This window comes from Zootoca vivipara, chromosome 8, assembly GCF_963506605.1.
Source record: "Zootoca vivipara chromosome 8, rZooViv1.1, whole genome shotgun sequence".
NCBI lineage: Eukaryota > Metazoa > Chordata > Lepidosauria > Squamata > Lacertidae > Zootoca > Zootoca vivipara.
In genome coordinates this window covers 86,160,535-86,180,218 of record NC_083283.1, presented here as the reverse complement: position 1 = coordinate 86,180,218, position 19,684 = coordinate 86,160,535, and the positions used below count along the sequence as shown (strand labels likewise).

General features: G+C 40.4%; 1 protein-coding gene across 5 annotated transcripts in view; it reads left to right on the top strand.

Annotated features, from left to right (window-relative positions):
- RALGAPA2 (Ral GTPase activating protein catalytic subunit alpha 2) overlaps positions 1 to 19,684 on the top strand; it is a 191,263-nt gene that overhangs the window by 42,317 nt on the left and 129,262 nt on the right. For 3 of the 5 annotated variants that reach the window (XM_035101980.2, XM_060278162.1, XM_035101982.2), the window contains 8 exons: positions 1,721 to 1,832; positions 2,808 to 3,045; positions 6,746 to 6,910; positions 10,138 to 10,278; positions 12,108 to 12,275; positions 15,605 to 15,699; positions 16,135 to 16,213; positions 16,354 to 16,530. In XM_035101980.2, coding sequence (XP_034957871.2) covers positions 1,721 to 1,832; positions 2,808 to 3,045; positions 6,746 to 6,910; positions 10,138 to 10,278; positions 12,108 to 12,275; positions 15,605 to 15,699; positions 16,135 to 16,213; positions 16,354 to 16,530 — 1,175 coding nt within the window. The remainder of the gene's footprint in view (positions 1 to 1,720; positions 1,833 to 2,807; positions 3,046 to 6,745; positions 6,911 to 10,137; positions 10,279 to 12,107; positions 12,276 to 15,604; positions 15,700 to 16,134; positions 16,214 to 16,353; positions 16,531 to 19,684) is intronic. The other 2 variants (XM_035101981.2, XM_060278161.1) reach the window with 2 other exon arrangements.

Genomic DNA, 19,684 nt, shown 5'->3' with positions numbered 1-19,684 from the left:
AAAGCATTCTTGACAGATGCCTGTCAAGCCTCTGCTTAAAGACCTCCAAAGAAGGAGACCGCACCACACTCCTTGGCAGCAAATTCCACTGTTGAACAGCTCTTATTGTCAGGAAGTTCTTCCTAATGTTTAGGTGGAATCTTCTTTCTTGTAGTTTGAATCCATTGCTCTGTGTCCGCTTCTCTGGAGCAGCAGAAAATAACGTTTCTCCCTCCTCTATATGGCATCCTTTAATATATTTGAACATGAATCTATCATATCACCCCTTAACCTTCTCTTCTCCAGGCTAAACATGCCCAGCTCCCTAAGCCGTTCCTCATAAGGCATTGTTTCCAGGCCTTTGACCATTTTGGTTGCCCTCTTCTGGACACGTTCCAGCTTGTCAGTATCCTCCTTGAACTGTGGTGCTCAGAACTGGACACAGTATTCCAGGTGAGGTCTGACCAGAGCGGAATACAGTGGTACTATTACTTCCCTTGATCTAGAGATGCTATACTCCTATTGATGCAGCCCAGAATTGCATTGGCTTTTTTAGCTGCTGCATCACACTCTTGACTCAGCTTGCACTTCTGGAAGTTCTCAATCCACATACTGCTTAAGCCTGCCTTGTAGAATTTTAAGCATAACCTTGCTAGTGTGTGAAATGAGCGCAATTGTGTGGTAGTTGGAGCATTCTTTGGAATATCATCACTTTCACTGGCTTTGTTATTAGCAGTGCTTTCTAAGGCACATTTGACTTCACTCTCCAGGATGTTTGGCTCAAGGTCAGCAACCACACCACCTGGGGTGTACCAGACCTCCATATCTTTCTGGTATAATTCCTCTGTGTATTCTTGCCTCCTCTTCTTGATGTCTTCTGCTTCTGTTAGGTTCTTACCACTTTTGTCCTTTATTATGGTAATCTTTGTACGAAACGTTCCTTTCATATCTCCAATTTTCTTGAACAAATCTCTAGTTTTTCCCATTCTGTTGTTTTTCTCTATTTCTTTGCATTGCTTGTTTAAGAAGGCCCACGTGGCTCTCCTTGCTATTTTTTGGAAATCACCTGGGCTAAAGCCAGTACTTTTATCAAGCACTACAAAGTGGCCACCCTGCCCAATCACTGGACAGCCTTTTCCTTGTTTTTCTTGGTAGTTTTCTGCCTTGCATGGGTCATCATTGTGTCCTACCTGAGGTCTCCATTACATGTACAGAGAAAAGACCGTTTGGGTTCTTTCTTGCAAAGAGGATTTCTGTGCATGTAAACAGGTGACTTCAGGCATCACCCTGTAGTATGGGATTTTGCCTTGAGCTGCCTGGCTTTGTTGTTTTTCTACACACACTACATATTACTGGAGCCTTTTCTTCTTTTCTTTGTTGTCATTTATTCCACAGAGAGTCTCATTCATTGTTTTGGTTTTGGTTGGCTGTCACTGTTCTCTGTTATGTGTCTCCTTTCCTTTGAAAAATCCATTTGGAGCAGTGATTTTACCTTCATCCACCAGGTAGTGCTCAAGTCCCACCTGATGCATACACTTGCATGTCTTTTACAGAACCCAAATTATTATTATTATTTTGGAACACCATCCTGTCTGAAGAATGGCAGTGCCAAAATTATTCTAAGGGAGTGTAGTTATTATTCTGAGCATCATATTTGTTAATATATTTTGTGTATTTTTCATATGTAAAATAAAATTATGGGATTTATTTCTAAACATGTGGTTTTTCTATTTTGTCTTAGGGAGCAAATGCTACAGATACTACTTAAGATAACAGAAGTTGTCATGAATAGATCAAAAGAGAACCAAATAAAGGATACATTTGCTCAAAGTTTAGCAGGCTTATTGTTTCGGGTATGAACCATTCTTTGTAAAGAACATGTGGTAGAAAGCATTTTAGCTGTTGAAAATGGAATAGTTTCTGACATTGTTGCCACTTTACTTTCTTTCATGGGCCAGTTTTTCCATACTGTCTAGGGCTGAGCTATCCATGCTATTTGTCACAGCTATTTATCACAGCTGAATTTGCCCAAAGATTGAGGCTGATCTTTTTGCAACTTTATGTATGCTTTGATTTCATTATGTTTGGATCCAGCCAAAGCTGAGCAAGTCCCACTTACGCCTAAGAGCGTCATCTTGAAATAATTGTAATTACAGAGTGCTTAACTTTTCCTGTGTGTGAAAACTGCCTCTAACAGTGTGAGAGTTAGAGTAGAAAGATTTTTAGTAAGAAAAACAGAGTGTAATGCTGTTCCTCAGAAAATGATAGGCTGGGAGCAGTAGTGTTCAACTGAACTTAATAACGCCATTATATTAAAACAAGAATTGTCTAAAAATTGGAATTAGAAAATAAAGTACAAGAATGCTTAAAGGGTATGTAAATATTGAAATCTATTGAAATTAATTAACATGGCTAAATTAGGTTCAATAATTCCAAAGGCTCTACTCTAGTGCCTTCCTTTGTTCTGAATAGTTTTTGGCAATTTAATTGCAAATAATGTATTATAGGTATTGTAACTTAAGAAGGAGAATTAGGAGTTATTTTACAGAATATGAACAAATGGATTGAACAAATATCCTATATTTGAAACATTTCGGACTGCAAAAATAGATAATGGAACAAAAGCTTTTAGGTTGTGGAAAAGTTACTGCTTCTGAGTGCAACATTTTTGTATTCCCTTGGAATCTAGAACATGGATTAGTGATGCTGCCTTAACTGTTGGGGGTTTGCCTTTGCATGCAAATGCATCCTTTTTTCTAGCATCAAATTCTAGATGAAAAGTCAACTCATTCACCACTCTAATCCCCTTTCTTGTCTCCCCAACGCAGACACTCATTGTGGCTTGGGTTCGTGCTAATCTGAGCGTTTATATATCTCGAGAGCTCTGGGATGAGTTACTGCGTGTGCTGTCATCCCTTACAGATTGGGAAGAACTAATAACTGAGTGGACTAACATAATGGATTCTCTTACATCTGTTTTGGCAAGGACAGTGTATGGCGTTGAAATGACCAATCTGCCACTGGATAAGCTAAGTGAGCAAAAAGAGAAAATACAACGCGGAAAAGGTAAACCTTTATTCAGTTAAAATTCTAACAGTTGTGTGTGTTTACCTGTAAGAGCTTGTCAGTCACAGCAAATATGATTATATATTATGTATAATAAATGTTAATCTACTGCTATATTGTAAAGTTAACCCCAACTTACTTTCTACCTTCTGCACTTAATCTTTCTTCAGCCTTACTTCACTCAGCCGTGTTTTTTTGCAACTCAGCATACATTCTTTGTCTACTGTTCTGATATAGCAGCAAATGAATTACCAGCTTTTATGACTTAATTCTCATTATTTGATAGAGTAAATGAGCACACACAAAATCAGGAGATTTGCATGTATCTTGAAGCTGATCAGATGTAACTTTAAATAAAGTGCAAAATATATTCAAACTGAGTGTAGGCAAGAAGTATGTAGCTTATCTGAATATCTGTGTTGGAAACTTAGCAGCAGCTGAAGTACTGGAACTTTAATTTTAACCTGAATTTGAACACAATCATTGATATTAAATTATATACATAAAATATACATGTTGTATTTCTGTGATGCGGTTTTTGCAATTCCCTGTCTACATAAAAACAACTGAAGTTTGAAATGCTTTGTTAGTATCATGAGTTAAGATGGGTTCTCTGTGCACTGCAGAATCAGAAAGTGAAACTCCTGTTTACCTATTCTTATCTACTCAATGGCTAATATAATTAGAACTGGGATTCTCCAGTACGTATGAGCAGTTCTTCTACTATCTGAAGAACAGATAGTATTTATATCCTCATTTAAATTAAAATACCTTTCAAAGTCTAGTTTAAGTTTATCTACATTGTATACTTCTTGTACAATGGGATGTTTTTAGAAACAGTACTTTTGTCTCTGGGGTCGGGGTAAATGTTGAGGATGCTTTTAAATGTTTTAGGTGTTTTAAATAGTTTTTAATCTGTGGTGTTTTGAATTTCGTTTTTGTTTTGTTGGGGGTGGGATGGACGTTTGGTTGGGGCTGGGGATTTGTTTAATTTTAGTATAATTGTAAATTTTTATTGTTTTTTGGGGGGGGGTTCTACTGTTTTATTGGTTTATTGTATGGTTTGTGTTCTGTTCTGAAGGGGAGAGGTTCAGGGCTGCTTGGGAGCGGGACCCAGCCAACAGAATGGCTGGGCCTGGGTTCCATAGGGAGGGATGCACTGGGACACCCAATCATAGTGATCATGGGCTGGAGGAGGATGTCACGGCTAAAAATTGGCTGCTGTTTCTTTAAGGCTAAAAGAACTAAGTCAGCATGAGTCAGTGGACTACAATGACTCATGCAACTTCTAACCTAAGGCCAATATGACCAGCTATCGCCCAGTCTCAAATCTTCCATTCTTGGGCAAGGTAATTGAACAGGTGGTCGCTGAACAACTCCAAGCACGCCTTGAGGATGCAGACCATTCAGATCCCTTCCAGTCGGGATTCAGGCCTCACCACGGGACTGAAACTGCCTTGGTTGGGCTGGTTGATGATCTCTGGCAGGCTGAGGACAAAGGTGAAAGCTATTGCCTAGTTCTGCTGGATCTCTCAGCGGCCTTTGATAGCATTGTCCATGACATCCTTCTGGACCGTCTAGACTAGAGGAGCTGGGGGCAGTGTTGTACAGTGGTTCCAGTCCTTCCTCCCAGGCCGTGTCCAGAAAGACCTTAATTGGCTCCCAGTACATTTCCGAGCACAATTAAAAGTGTTGGTGCTGACCTTTAAAGCCCTAAACGGCCTTGACCCAGTACCTGTATACCTGAAGGAGCATCTCCACCCCCATTGTTCAGCCTGGACACAGAGGTCCAGCTCCGAGGGCCTTCACCTCACTGTGAGAAGTGAGGTTACAGGGAACCAGGCAGAGGGCTTTCTCAGTAGTGGCTCCCATCCTGTGGAACACCCTCCCACCAGATGTCAAGTAAATAAACAACTGACTTTTAGAAGACATCTGAAGGCAGCCCTGTTTAGGGAAGTTTTTAATGTTTGATGTTTTATCTCTTTATTATTGTTGTTGTTGTTAATATTCTGTTGGGAGCCTCCCAGAGTGGGTGAGGAAACCCAGCCAGATGGGAGGGGTATAATAAATAAATAAATGAATAAACAAATAAATAAATAAATAATATTTATTGTCACTGCGAAATTGAAATGTTCTAATGTATGAAAATGGGGACCCAGGTGGCGCTGTGGGTTAAACCACCGAGTCTAGGGCTTGCTGATCAGAAGGTCGGCGGTTCGAATCCCTGTGACGGGGTGAGCTCCCATTGCTTGGTCCCAGCTCCTGCCAACCTAGCAGTTTGAAAGCACGTCAAAATGCAAGTACGTAGATAAATGGGAACCGCTACAGCAGGACGGTAAACGGCGTTTACATGTGCTGCTCTGGTTTGCCAGAAGCGGCTTTGTCATGCTGGCCACATGACCTAGAAGCTATACGCCAGTTCCCTCGGCCAATAATGCAAGATGAGCACATAACCCCAGAGTCGGTCACGACTGGACCTAATGGTCAGGGGTCCCTTTACCTTTACCTTTAATGTATGAAAATATGGAACATCCTCTTTCAGGAATAGGCTTAGTTAAAGAATTATATATTTGCCAAAAGTACATTTCAAGCCCGTTTTATATATCTGACTGATTTCTTTGTCTTTGAGAAATCATACCTCCATATGTTAGGGACGCGGGTGGTGCTGTTGGTTAAACCACAGAGCCTAGGGCTTGCCGATCAGAAGGTCAGTGGTTCGAATCCCTGTGACGGGGTGAGCTCCCGTTGTTCGGTCCCTGCTCCTGCCAACCTAGCAGTTCGAAAGCACGCAGTGCAAGTAGATAAATAGGTACCTCTCCGGCGGGAAGGTAAATGATGTTTCCGTGTGCTGCTCTGGTTCGCCAGAAGCGGCTTTGTCATGCTGGCCACATGACCTGGAAGCTGTACGCCGGCTCCCTCGGCCATTAAAGCGAGATGAGCGCCACAACCCCAGAGTCGTCCGCGACTGGACCTAAGTTAGCAGACTGTGCCATTATGAATACCTACCTTTTTGTGGCAAGTGAGTGGCTGTATACGTCTCCACAGCAAATATTTGTAACAGTAAGATGCATGTCTGTAACCACACAGAAGAATGTGTCTTTGGCTCCCCAGTATGCAACCATCTGCTTACAGACACACTACTTTAATATTTATAAATATATATATTTTTACTGTGGAAAGTGTGAATGGTCATAATTGCTTTCCTAAAAACAAGTGTTTGAAGAAACTGAAGAGGTGGCTTCTCTCACTTCCTGTGCTACAAGAGATTAATATTTTTTATTATTCCACCACACCTTGTAGCTTTTTGTTTAAGAACTTGGGCATGAACATGCTGAAGTGTTACTTTTTGCCGACATTCAAATGAATGTCTTGTCCATGTGTTTGATATTTTGAGAATTCTTAATGAATGCTAATTTCTCTGAATAAGATCCACTGAATGTGTCTCCTGTATATTCTCCTTGTTAATTTCCAATAGCCTTTGCTCATTGGTTGAATCACTATCTTGAAATGCATTCCCTGAATCAAGAGCTTGCTTATAATATTTATTCATCCTCTCTCCTCTTTTTCAATCTGAGATGCATCAACTGATGTTATGTTCATGAACTAGATGAATTTGTTCATTTAGAATCTTTCCTTTTGAATTGTTTTCATTTTAAAACAAAGTGGAGTTACTTTCCCTCTGCATTCCATTATTTGAAAGGTGGCAATTTGGAACCTCAGAAGGGAACTACAGTTGGAAGATCATTTTCTTTAAGCTGGAGAAATCACCCTGAAGTTGTGGAACCAATGAGGTTTAGGAGTGCTACCACCTCAGGAGTACCAGGAGTTGAGAAAGCAAGGAATACAGTGCGTCAGAGAGCAACAGGTTAGGCACAGGCAACTTAATGTCATCATCATCAATAAAAAAATTAAATGTTGGTTATTTCATGTTCATAGTAATTGGAATGTGTTTCTGCTATTTGATACTGGGTTGTTTGAGTATGTGACTTGCCTTGTAATTACTTTTTTTTGTCATGGAGTCACACATGGAGTCACACATATGATACTGTACCTGCATGGCCTTGATGCAGAGCTTTCTAGGTGTCCTGACAGCCCACTCCCCTACCCTTAGCTAATTGCCATTTGGCACAGTGCACATGAGCTAACAACTATCTCTATCAGCTATCTCTACCATGGTGGGTGTGACCGTGAGGCACTGGACCTTTGCTGCTGAGATAATGGGGAAAATTAAACATTCTTTCTCTGTGCATGTAACAGTCACCTCGAGTGGGATATGAGCTTCACCTAGTGGTTGAAGGCAAAATCACTCCACAAAACAATATAAAAAGTTACTTCCTCTCTTGGAATCCCGTTTCTGATTTTGCCTTCACTGAAGAGGTTCCTTCCTACCTTCCTACCTCTGCAACTTTGTGGGTTCAAGCTTGTAGCTTTGTTTTCTTCATTTCCCCATCTGTGCCTCTCATAATTTTGGATTATGCGGAATGCTTTATCTGAGTGGATGTAGCAACCGAGTAAATTCGTTGTTGCTGCAAGGGGACAATGACAATAAATATATCTTATCTTATCTTCTATCAGACAGTTGGTAAATTCAGATATTGCTTCTGTTGGAGGTGGGACCTCATGATAGAAAATGCTTATGGTGCAACAGGCTATTCAATTAGAAAGTGGTAGAATAAGGGTAGTCTGTCTGCAGATAGACTAATTTGAAATTCACACTTTTGTGTCTAAAATTAATTTGATCACCACCATGTATATGAAACTTTGCCTATAGTCCAGTTTGTGGTGAACTTTGCAAGCAAGCAAAGCAGATGATGACATGCCAGATATTAGGCACCTCCCATCATGTCTGAACATTGGCTTTGATAGCTGGGGCTGATGCATGTTGAAGCCCAACAGCTTCCTCATCCCTTGCCTTCTATAGCAGAAAGGGTTGTGGCTCAGTGGCAGAGCATATGCTTTACTTGCAAAGGGTTCAAGGTTCAGTCTTTGGCATATCTGGGTAGGGCGGGAGAAATGTCTGTCTGAAATTCTGGAGAGCCACTGCTAGTACGTGTAGGCAATACTGAGCTAGATGGACCAATGATGTCACTCCATATAAGGCAACTTCCTAGCTATATACAGTGGTACCTCGACTTACGAACAATTTGACAACCGAATTTTTCGACTTACGAATGGGGGTAATGGCCGCACGCTTACGAATTTCTTGACATCCGAATGGAAACCGCGGCGGTTTTAGATAGGGTTCAAAATTGGGAAAGGAGTACAAGGAGTGCATTGAAACAAGCTTGTAAACTCTTTTGCATGTTAGTTACTGGAGTGAGAGAGAAATAGAATGTTCTTTGTGTTTTCAAACATTTTTCAGTTTCTTTCTTGGTGAAGGGCTGGTCCTGATTTGCTAGTACCAGTTCTTGGTAAATCACTTTTCTGATCCTCTAGCATCTGCACTCATCTACACTGGTTACTCTTGAAGATGTACAGTTAGATTTCCCCCCACTCATTAATATGTCTTTAACCTTCACTCTCATCTCACTTTTCTACTGGTTCCTTTTCAACTCAACACTGTTTCCTCATCACTCTGGCTACCCCTGAGATATCCAATCCAAGGGAGTGCCCTCCAGATGTTGCTGGACTACAACTCCCATTAACCCTGTTCATAGGCAATGTAGTCCAACAACTTATGAAGAAAACCACATTGGCTAATTGCTGGGACACTGCATTGAGTGTGTAGATTAGCCTGCTCACTTAAGCCACCTTGATTGTCTTACTTAAACTATTTCTCAAGGAAGCTCTGATATAACTTGTATAAAATTATATTGCGACCCTTTTCTTGCTAGTTTCCTAAGGGCATGATAGGCAAAACATTTAAGCATAGCTGCCAAGTTATCCCTTTTTTTCAGGGATTTTCCCTTATGCTGAATAGGCTTCCTCGCGAGAAAAGGGAAAACTTGGCAGCTATGTTTAAGAGATTGTTGCATCTCCACTCTAGGAAATGTTTTTGACTACAGTGGTACCTCTGGTTAAGAACTTGATTTGTTCCGGAGGTCCGTTCTTAACCTTAAACTGTTCTTAACCAGAATCACCACTTTGGCTAATGGGGCCTCCTGCTGCCGCTGTGCCGCTGTAGCACAATTTCTGTTCTCATCCTGAAGCAAAGTTCTTACTCTGAGGTACTATGGTATTTCTGGGTTAGCGGAGTTTGTAACCTGAAGCATTTGTAACCTGAAGCGTTTGTAACCTGAAGCGTTTGTAACCCGAGGTACCACTGTCTTGTATTTTTTCTTGCCATTCTGACACTAAATGCAAATCTTCCTACCTGCACAAACCCTACTTCCAAATGATGGAGAACAAAATTTTCCTATTACTGCTCTCCATTTGGAAAAAAATAACTTTTTTGTTGTTGTGAATATAATTATTTTGAAACATAATGGACAAAAATCAAAATTTTAATTAAGGTTTCAATTTTTAAGTTTGTTCCTTTGCTTAAAAATCTTAGTTAAACTAGTAGACTTTCTGAGTAAATATATTTATTTACAGAGAATCTACAGAGCAAAATAGAAGTTCCAATAAGACAGACAGATCCATTTTGCCTTCCCATCACATTTACCGTCCCTCCACTGGTGTGCATTTGCTGTCATCTTCCTACAGATACCCACATATTCTTGGGTGATGGTATAACCCATTTGCTTGAGAGTAACTGGCCATGTGGGCACAGGATATGCTCCTCATATCAGCAGACAAATGAATCACACCAAAGAGAAATAATACTTCTTGCAAGTGAACCATTTTTGCAATTAGCCTACTTTTTAAAAAAAGTATAGAATAATTCAGTATAGAATAATATATATGGTGGCATCTTCAGTAAACAATGTGCACTATTGTGGATTACATTTTAATGAATTCCTTTTGCACTGTTAATTTACATTGATAGAAAATTAATGCCTTGTGTACATGGGAATTCACATTTAAGAATTTTATCAGCTCCCTCGTTCTTTTTCTTTAAATGCAATATTATGCTAAATAAAGTATCCTTCTAATTGAAGTATTGCATTACTGTTTTGAATTTACTTTTGTCACTTTATTTCTTCCTGGAAGCTAAGCGAAGTCAGTCTATCAGCAACTGCGCTCATCTCTGTGAGGCTTTGCCAGTCACTAAAAGTGTACCTCTACTCCTTCATACTGTGAGCTCTTTCTTACCTGGTATCTCTTACACTCCTTACTCTCTCACACTTTCAGGTATGATATTTAAAGCTGCTTCTTTTCTCAGTATTCTGTATTCATGTTTCCCTGTGTCATACACACAGTATTCTGAACTATATTTATATTATTGTATTTTGGTCAAAAATAGTAGTGTGTAATATCATAGTTCTACCCAAAATGCAAGTATCTGTCATCTAATGTTCCAAATTCTATAGCACAGCTTTCAAGTTCTCAGGATTCCTTGTAAATGCCATAGCCCTTTTTCAAATTCCTCCTGGTTTGCCTATTCTTGAGCAACATCAACTGCACCAGTTCTCCTTTTAACATGTGCATTATGGCTGATTCCTCATTCCCCCCACCTTCATGTTCATGTGGTGACATTTGTGTATTGACTGTGTGGGTGGATTTTCCAAGGGGAAAAAAGGTAAAGGTAAAGGGACCCTGACAGTTAAGCCCAGTCACGGACGACTCTGGGGTTGTGGCACACATCTCGCTTTACTGGCCAAGGGAGCCGTCGTTTGTCCGCAGACAGTTTTTCCGGGTCATGTGGCCAGCATAACTAAGCCGCTTCTGGCGAAACCAGAGCAGTGCACGGAAACGCTGTTTACCTTCCCGCCGATGCGGTACCTATTTATCTACTTGCACTTTGACGTGCTTTCAAACTGCTAGGTTGGCAGGAGCTGGGACTGAACAACAGGAGCTCACCCCGCCGTGGGGATTGGAACTGCCGACCTTCCGATAGGCAAGCCCTAGGCTCTGTGATATGGAACACAGCGCCACCTGCGGCCCTTTCCAAGGAAAACTGGTGTTCAAAGAAGTTCTTCTGTGTAATGAACTCTGCCATCTCCACAATTTTAGCAAACCTAAGAATTTGACTTCTAATAAATGTGAGAATCTATGAGAATCTATGAGAATCTATGTTGTATATTTGACCTCTTTAGGTCAATTTTAATTAAAATACACCCATTCTTGCTATTGTATGTGCCTCCATTTTCATTTACAGTCATTTCTGTAGCTCAAGTCTTCATGACAATTTTTTGTTGTTAGTTGGGTAGAGTTATGTTTTGCTTTGTAAGAATCCTAAACAATAAGGTGACTTTCAAATCAGCTGAAATGTGAGTACACTGGAGTTGTTGGAATTGCTGCACCTATGGCACTTCCAAAATCATCTTTGTTGATGGCAAAGTGGCAAAGCAGTTTTGTAACTCAAGTCCTTCTTTAATATAGATTTGACAAAGATTTTGGTTTGATCACAGGCTATTGAATTTGAGTATGTGAATGACAATGGGGATTACATTTAAAGGTTTTATGAAACTTGCAAAATTATAAAGTAGCATTCCCACAAGAGAAAACTGTTAGCATAGCACACCCTCTTAGCATAGTTATCAGGCTGATTGTTCAGTTAAAGAGAACACATACAAAGATGACAAAATAGTAAAAGGAGGGATGGTATCTTAGTTAATCTAGTATAACAAGAAAGATAAAGGAAGAAGAAAATAAATAAAAAATACTTAAAGTACTACAGCTGTTTTAACTGTATTTGTTCTGAAATTGTTCTATGGGCCTTTGGACCGCACTAAAGATTTTTATTATTAAAGTACTTTGTACTTACCAGTATAGGGGCGCAGGTGGCGCTGTGGGTTAAACCACAGAGCCTAGGGACTAGCAGAGAACTAGTGGCTGGGATTCCCATATTTATGTCAGATCAGTCCTAATAGTTAACACTTTATTTTGTTTTCTCTGCTAATTAATAATGTGGTACAAATGTATTAATGATTTGAATGTCTCACATCATTATTGATGCGATAGGCATGGGCATTTGTAATTGACATATGACTGAAATAGTTTTGTACCAATACCTACAGAAGCTGAAGAATATCAACAGTCAGAAAATGGAACAGGACTTGAATATCGCCAGCCAGAAAATATAACAGGAACAGAATGTAATGGCAGATTTTCAGACCAAGAACAATTAACTCGAAGTAGTAGCACCTCGGATATTAGAGACCAAAGTAATTCTGATGTTTTCCAAGGTAATTTAGAAGTAATAAGAACTGCCTCAATGATGAAGTTAGTTCTCGTTTTGGTTTGAAATGTTTTGTGCAACAATGGCAAGTGCTGTGTTCTCATAGCTCCATGAATTTGTCACTATGCCTGTTGTATAATAGAATTCTTAAAAGGCAACAACTGTGATTTTTCACCACAATGTTCACTGTGTAATAAAAGTATCTTATAATGGTAACTTTGCAAGAAGATTAGTTTTAGTCTGTTACATTGCAACAATACCGATCAACTGCTTTAGTATATAGTCCATTCTGTCTGTCTGTCTGTCTGTCTGTCTGTCTGTCTGTCTGTCTGTCTGTCTGTCATCTATTCATACTCCATGATCACAAACTTGGAAGTAAACCCCATTGAACTCAGGAGGACTTGTCTGCACTTGCAGCCTATGTTGGGGAGAGGGAGTATGCTCTCAATTCACAATGAATAAGCTGTACAAGTTTCAGCAAATCATGCTATAGAGTTTATGAATCCCTTTAAGCCCATGTTCAATAATTTTGGTGGGGTGGTCATATCATTTTAGGTAACTAGTGTTTCAAGACACGAGAGGAATACAACTATAATGGATTAAAGTTTTAATATTAATGCAACAAATAATGTAATAATTTAGTTAATGTTGACTATTCGGTTTATAATTTAACTAGCGTCAGCCTTGACGTTAAAACAATTTGCAAGTGTATTCTATGTTTATTTTCCTTATTTACAACAAAAGTGAAAACATCATGCTTATTCCTTAATGGGCTGTTTTGTGGCACCCCTCCCTCCCCAGGGATGGATGGACCAGGCACTTTCATGTGTTCATTCATAACTCTGTTTTTGCATTAATCTATTTTTTAACTAATTTCCAAACACATTTTGTCCTGTTGTTGTTGTTGGTGGTGGTGTGTTTTATATACCCTGCCCATCTGGCTGGGTTTCCCCAGCCACTCTGGGTAGTTTACAGGGTGTGTGTGTGTGTGTGTGTGTGTGTGTGTGTGTGTGTGTGTGTTTGTTTTTTTAAAAAAATACTTTGGTGCTTTTTTGAGCTATGAGCTCTAATGTAAAATCTGAAGAAGCTTGAGGCCCAAATGATGCTTTTATTTTCCAATCAGTGTATTAGTTTGGGAGAATAAAATTCAGCCCGTTCACTTAAAAATGCTTTTGCATTCCTACTCGCTTCTAGCCCTCCTTCCAGCAAAAAGCATTTCATTTAAGTATAGTTTACCTCCTCTTAATAATATTGTATATGTAACCCAAACTTTTTATGAGAGGTCTGCTAAATAATGGATTGCAAGTGGGGCCTGCAGCATAATGTTGCCACTTGAGTCTGTAGCTATGAGGAGAGGGGAGTCTGAAGATAGTGTTGGATAGGAGTCCGACTCCCAGAAGTAACTTGAGTCATATTCATGCACATTTTAAACATACAGTGGTACCTCGGTTTGCGACCACCTCAGGGAGCAACCGCTTCGGTTTCTGACCACCGCGGACCCGGATGTGTTCACATCTGGGTTCCGTGGCGCTCGGATGTGCGGAAGTGATCTGCGCAGCGCGCATGTGCATAAGCAATCTGAACAGCGTGTGTGTGTGTGTGTGTGTGCAGAAGCGCTCTATTGGCGCTTCGCGCACGCGCAGAAGCGTGCCTTGGGGATCGATCAACTCCCGGAACAACCGGCTCCCCGGAACCAATTGTGGTCACACACCGAGGTACCACTGTAGTTTTTGAATGTTTCAAAGTACAGCCGGTCTGCATGCATGTCAAGGCAGCATGGAGATTTTGGATGCAGCCAAATGTTTCGTTTGATGGGGGAAGAGGTCTGAGGGGACAAAATAAGCAAATTGACCTTTGCTGCAACCTGAGAGGTATGGAGGATCTTTGGCTGGGAATCAAAACTTGTCTCAGCTTCACCTCTGGCCCACAATGTTAGTGGAATATGTTGCAGTGCTAACCATAGCTGCCAAGTTATCCCTTTTTTTAAGGGATTTTCCCTTATGCTGAATAGGCTTCCTCGTGAGAAAAGGGAAAACTTGGCAGCTATGGTGCTAACCTGTTGACTCCAGCGTGCAATTGGGATATACAAGTGAACTGCAGTGCAGGGTTGCTGCATATTATTCTCTCAACCCAACCTGCAATGTAGGGATAAAGGCAATGGATAACATCACAAGTTTGTTGGATTCTCTAAGCTTCAGCCCAATCTCAATGTACAATAGGTGTGCAATGGCACCAGACCACACAAAAGAGTTGTTGTAAATCAGGGGTGGCCAACTCCCAAGAGACTGAGATCTACTCACAGAGTTAAAAACTAGCGGTGATCTACCCCCTTTGGGGGGGGGGGGTTCAGGTCACAGTTGTTGAGCTCTTTTATGAAGGAAAGCCCTGTTTTTTAGGGGTTCAGGTCACAGTTGTTGAGCTTCTTTTAGTGAGGAAGAAAGTCACATTTTTAGGGGGTGCAGGGCAAAAATGTTGAGCTTTTTTTAGGGGAGCCAAAGTTGTTGAGCTTCTTTGGGGGGAGCCAGTGATCTACCACAGACATCCAGTGATCTACCGGTAGATCACGATCTACCTGTTGGACATGCCTGTTGTAAATCATTTGAAGTTACATTACAATTTCGGATTTCTGCATTGATTGCTGTGGGCAGCTCTATCTTTCATCCCTGAAAACATTTAAAAATACAGTACTGTAGTGTAAACCAAGACTTGCAGAGGGTTAGACTAGATGGGTTTCCAACTCTACAATTTTATGATTCTGTGAAATATTATCAAATATAATGGATAATTATGAGAATGATAAGGTTCTCTCCACTATTTTTCCTTTTTATCATCTCTCCTCCATTCCCAGCCACTCAATTTCATTGCCCCTCCTACCCAAGCTTCTGTACTGTCCCTCAATAGTTGGTCAGCATTCCATACCCACTGAGCATAGTTAATCCTCATTAGTCTGTTTTAATTACTCTCCCTCACCTCCATTAGGTTTTCCACCCTAAACTGCTTTTTGTACATAAGCAAACTTTGGGTTGCCAGAGTATGCTAATATTAATACAAAGATTATTGTATTTTAATATCCTTCTGGAAGCCGCCCAGAGTGGCTGGGGAAACCCAGCCAGATGGGTGGGGTATAAATAATTTATTATTATTATTATTATTATTATTATTATTATTATTATTATTATATTGTGCATGAGGTTTGAAATTAGAATAAAATAGTCTAAGTGCATAGCTGACACAATGGCTTGATTAGCGTGTCATATTTATTTGTTAACTGATAAGCCCAATATTTGAATGAAGTATTTTTTTTAAAGAATTAAAATATTACTTTCCATTTCACAGTTAGAAAAACAGAAAGCTCACAGAACTTAACTTTGGATACTGAATGTGTTCAAGGAATTGAGAGGTCCATGAACAAAGAAAGTACAGCCCAAGAAGTAAGTTTTAATGTGCATTAAAAAGTAAAGGTACCTATTGAGTTCACCAGAGCTCTTGGTCTCCTGACTTTCCCAACAGTTTGTGTTGCTGTTGGTTACCAAGAGGGGGAGGGGAGGGCAGCAGGAGCTCTACACAGTGTGGCACAACAGTGAAGCCAAGCCAGTGCTCCCAACACTATGCCTACAACCACCCACACAGCCCCACCAGCTGCTACTGCTGCCACGCATACACTCAATCCCCTGTCCAGTTGAAACACTCACAAAAAGTGGGAAGAAGCTAGCACAACTGCTTTCCTCCAAATAATGTGTTCCAGTCCTTAATCTGCAAGTGTTTTGAGCAATTACCTGGAAGTACATGCCTCAATTAATTTGAGACCATTTGATAAGAAAATAAATTGTGGTCCAAACCATTTCCTGGTTTTTTTTTTCATGCAGGCAAGCAACCCTCCATCTCAATTAGATCTCAAAGCAGACATGCAACAATCTCATGGAAGTCCCAGAGAAGGAGAACAGAGTGAGTTTCAATAAAAGAGGTGTTTATTGCTTTGCTAGTGATTTGTGGTACAATATGCTGATGTCACTATTGCGTATTCACATGTTTTGAAAATGTCTTCTTTCAAATGATTATTTTACTCATCACTTTTGGCTATGTAGGTGAAAGTGTTGGCAGTGATACCTCCATTGGAAACAATAATGAAGTAGATATCACATTAGCTCCCTGGCAAGCATGTGACAAAAACCCTGATGTCAATATTCCAGCTGATATTTGTGTTGATCCTGATGCATGCCAGTGGTTGCATCTGAGTCCTTCAGGTGTCACAAATTTAACAGGTATGTATGTTCAAGGAAGTGTGCTGTGTGTATGTGTTGTGGTTTGTATAACACACACACCACAAATACGTATACCCATGTATGGTTTTTCAAGTTGATAGTGTTAGACTTCATAAAATGTACAGTTTTAGAAGGCCAAACTCTCTGGAGCAGGAATTTGTATGGCAGAAGGTAAGTTATATATGTTAATGAAAAGTGTACTGGGGAAAGGCTTTCTGTAATAGCACTCTTACGCTCTAGGAATCACTGTATCTGAAGAAGTGTGCATGCACACGAAAGCTCATACCAAAATAAAAACTTAGTTGGTCTTTAAGGTGCTACTGAAGGAATTTTTTTATTTTACTTCGACCCAGACCAACACGGCTACCTACCTGTAACCAGCTCTAGGAATCAGTTTGAGAAATTACTGCCCTTATGCAAAATGTGTATAGGTAAAGGGAGATATTATACATGCTTATTCCTTCCATGCACATTGAAGTTGGTATTTTCCCCACCCCACCCATATTTGCTGAATTTCTCAGTACCCTATTTAGGGGCTTACCCCAGTCCTCCTCTTCCCAGATACTTGGGGGGAAGCAGGCCCAAGAAGGTTCCTACCTGTTCCGTATTATCAAATTAATGAATATTTTTTAAAAGATCTATTAAAAGGTTTTCTTGAACAGATCTCTGGTTTCCCCCATTCTATTGTTTTCCTCTATTTTTTTCTTTGCTCATTTAAGAAGGGCCTTTTGTCTCTCCTTGCTATTTTTTTGAAATCTGCATTCAGTTTCCTGAATCTTTCACTATCTCCCTCGAATTTTGCTTGCCTCCTCTCCCCCACTATTTGTAAGGCCTCGTTGGACAGCCATTTTGCTTTCTTGCATTTCCTATTCCTTGGGATGGTTTTCGTTGCTGCCTCCTGTATGTTACGAGCCTCCATCCATAGTTCTTCAGGCACTCTGTCCACCAAATCTAAATCCTTAAACCTGATCCTAACTTCCACTGTGTATTCATAAGGGATTTGATTTAGATTGTATCTTACTGGCCCAGTGGTTTTTCCTACTTTCTTCAGATTAAGCTGGAATTTTGCTATAAGAAACTGATGATCTGAGTCACAGTCAGCTCCAGGTCTTGTTTTTGCTGACTGTATAGAGCTTCTCCATCTTTGGCTGCAGAGAATATAATCAATCTGATTTCGATTCTGCCCATCTGAATAGAATGGGGAAAATTGGAGATATGAAAGGAACATTTCGTACAAAGATTACCATAATAAAGGACAAAAGTGGTAAGGACCTAACAGAAGCAGAATACATCAAGAAGAAGTGGCAAGAATACACAGAGGAATTATACCAGAAAGATATGGAGGTCTCGAACACCCCAGGTAGTGTGGTTGCTGTCCTAGAGCCAGACATCTTGGAGAGTGAAGTCAAATGGGCCTTAGAAATGCCAGTGGAAGTGATGATATTCCAGCTGAACTATTTAAAATTTTAAAAGATGATGCTGTTAAGGTGCTACACTCAATATACCAGCAAGTTTGGAAAAATCAGCAATGGTCAGAGGATTGGAGAAGATCAGTCTACATCCCACTCCCAAAGAAGGGCAGTGCCAAAGAATGCTCCAACTACCGCACAATTGCGCTCATTTCACACACTAGCAAGGTTATGCTTAAAATTCTACAAGGCAGGCTTAAGCAGTATGTGGACCGAGAACTCCCAGAAGTGCTAGCTGGATTTCAAAGGGGCAGAGGAACCAGAGACCAAATAGCAAACATGCGCTGGATTATGGGGAAAGTTAGAGAGTTCCAGAAAAACATCTACTTCTGCTTCATTGACAATGCAAGAGCCTTTGACTGTGTCGACCACAGCAAACTATGGCAAGTTCTTAAAGAAATGGGTGTGCCTGATCACCTCATCTGTCTCCTGAGAAATCTCTATGTGGGACAAGAAGCTACAGTTAGAACTGGATATGGAATAACTGATTGGTTCAAAATTGGGAAAGGAGTACGACAAGGTTGTATATCGTCTCCCTGCTTATTTAACTTATATGCAGAATTCATCATGCAAAAGGCTGGACTAGATGAATCCCAAGCCAGAATTAAGATTGCCGGAAGAAATATCAACAACCTCAGATATGCAGATGACACAACCTTGATGGCAGAAAGTGAGGAGGAATTAAAGAACCTTTTAATGAGGGTGAAAGAGGAGAGCGCAAAATATGGTCTGAAGCTCAACATCAAAAAAACCAAGATCATGGCCACTGATCCCATCACCTCCTGGCAAATAGAAGGAGAAGAAATGGAGGCAGTGAGAGATTTTACTTTCTTGGGTTCCATGATCACTGCAGATGGTGACAGCAGTCACAAAATTAAAAGACGCCTGCTTCTTGGGAGAAAAGCAATGACAAACCTAGACAGCATCTTAAAAAGCAGAGACATCACCTTGCCGACAAAGGTCCGTATAGTTAAAGCTCTGGTTTTCCCAGTAGTGATGTATGGAATTGAGAGCTGGACCATAAAGAAGGCTGATCGCCGAAGAATTGATGCTTTTGAATTATGGTGCTGGAGGAGACTTTTGAGAGTCCCATGGACTGCAAGAAGATCAAACCTATCCATTCTGAAGGAAATCAGCCCTGAGTGCTCACTGGAAGGACAGATCGTGAAGCTGAGGCTCCAATACTTTGGCCACCTCATGAGAAGAGAAGACTCCCTGGAAAAGACCCTGATGTTGGGAAAGATGGAGGGCACTAGGAGAAGGGGCGACAGAGGACGAGATGGTTGGACAGTGTTCTCGAAGCTACGAACATGAGTTTGATCAAACTGCAGGAGGAAGTGGAAGACAGGAGTGCCTGGCGTGCTCTGGTCCATGGGGTCACGAAGAATCGGACACGACTAAACGACTAAACAACAACAACAACAACAACAACAACAACAACAACAACAACAACAACAACAAATTAACTTGTTTCGTGGACCAAAGTTTCAACTTCGAAAAGATTTTGCTTGAAGGAAGAAAAAACTGATTTCAAAAATCTATAAACTACTACTAGAATGGGAGATGAAATGATGAAATCAGAAATGATAAAACGAGCTAAATATTTAGCACATCACATAGAAATGAATGTCTGGGGGAAATTGTTGAAAGTAGGCATGAAATTCACTGCTTGCCATGCTTTAAAA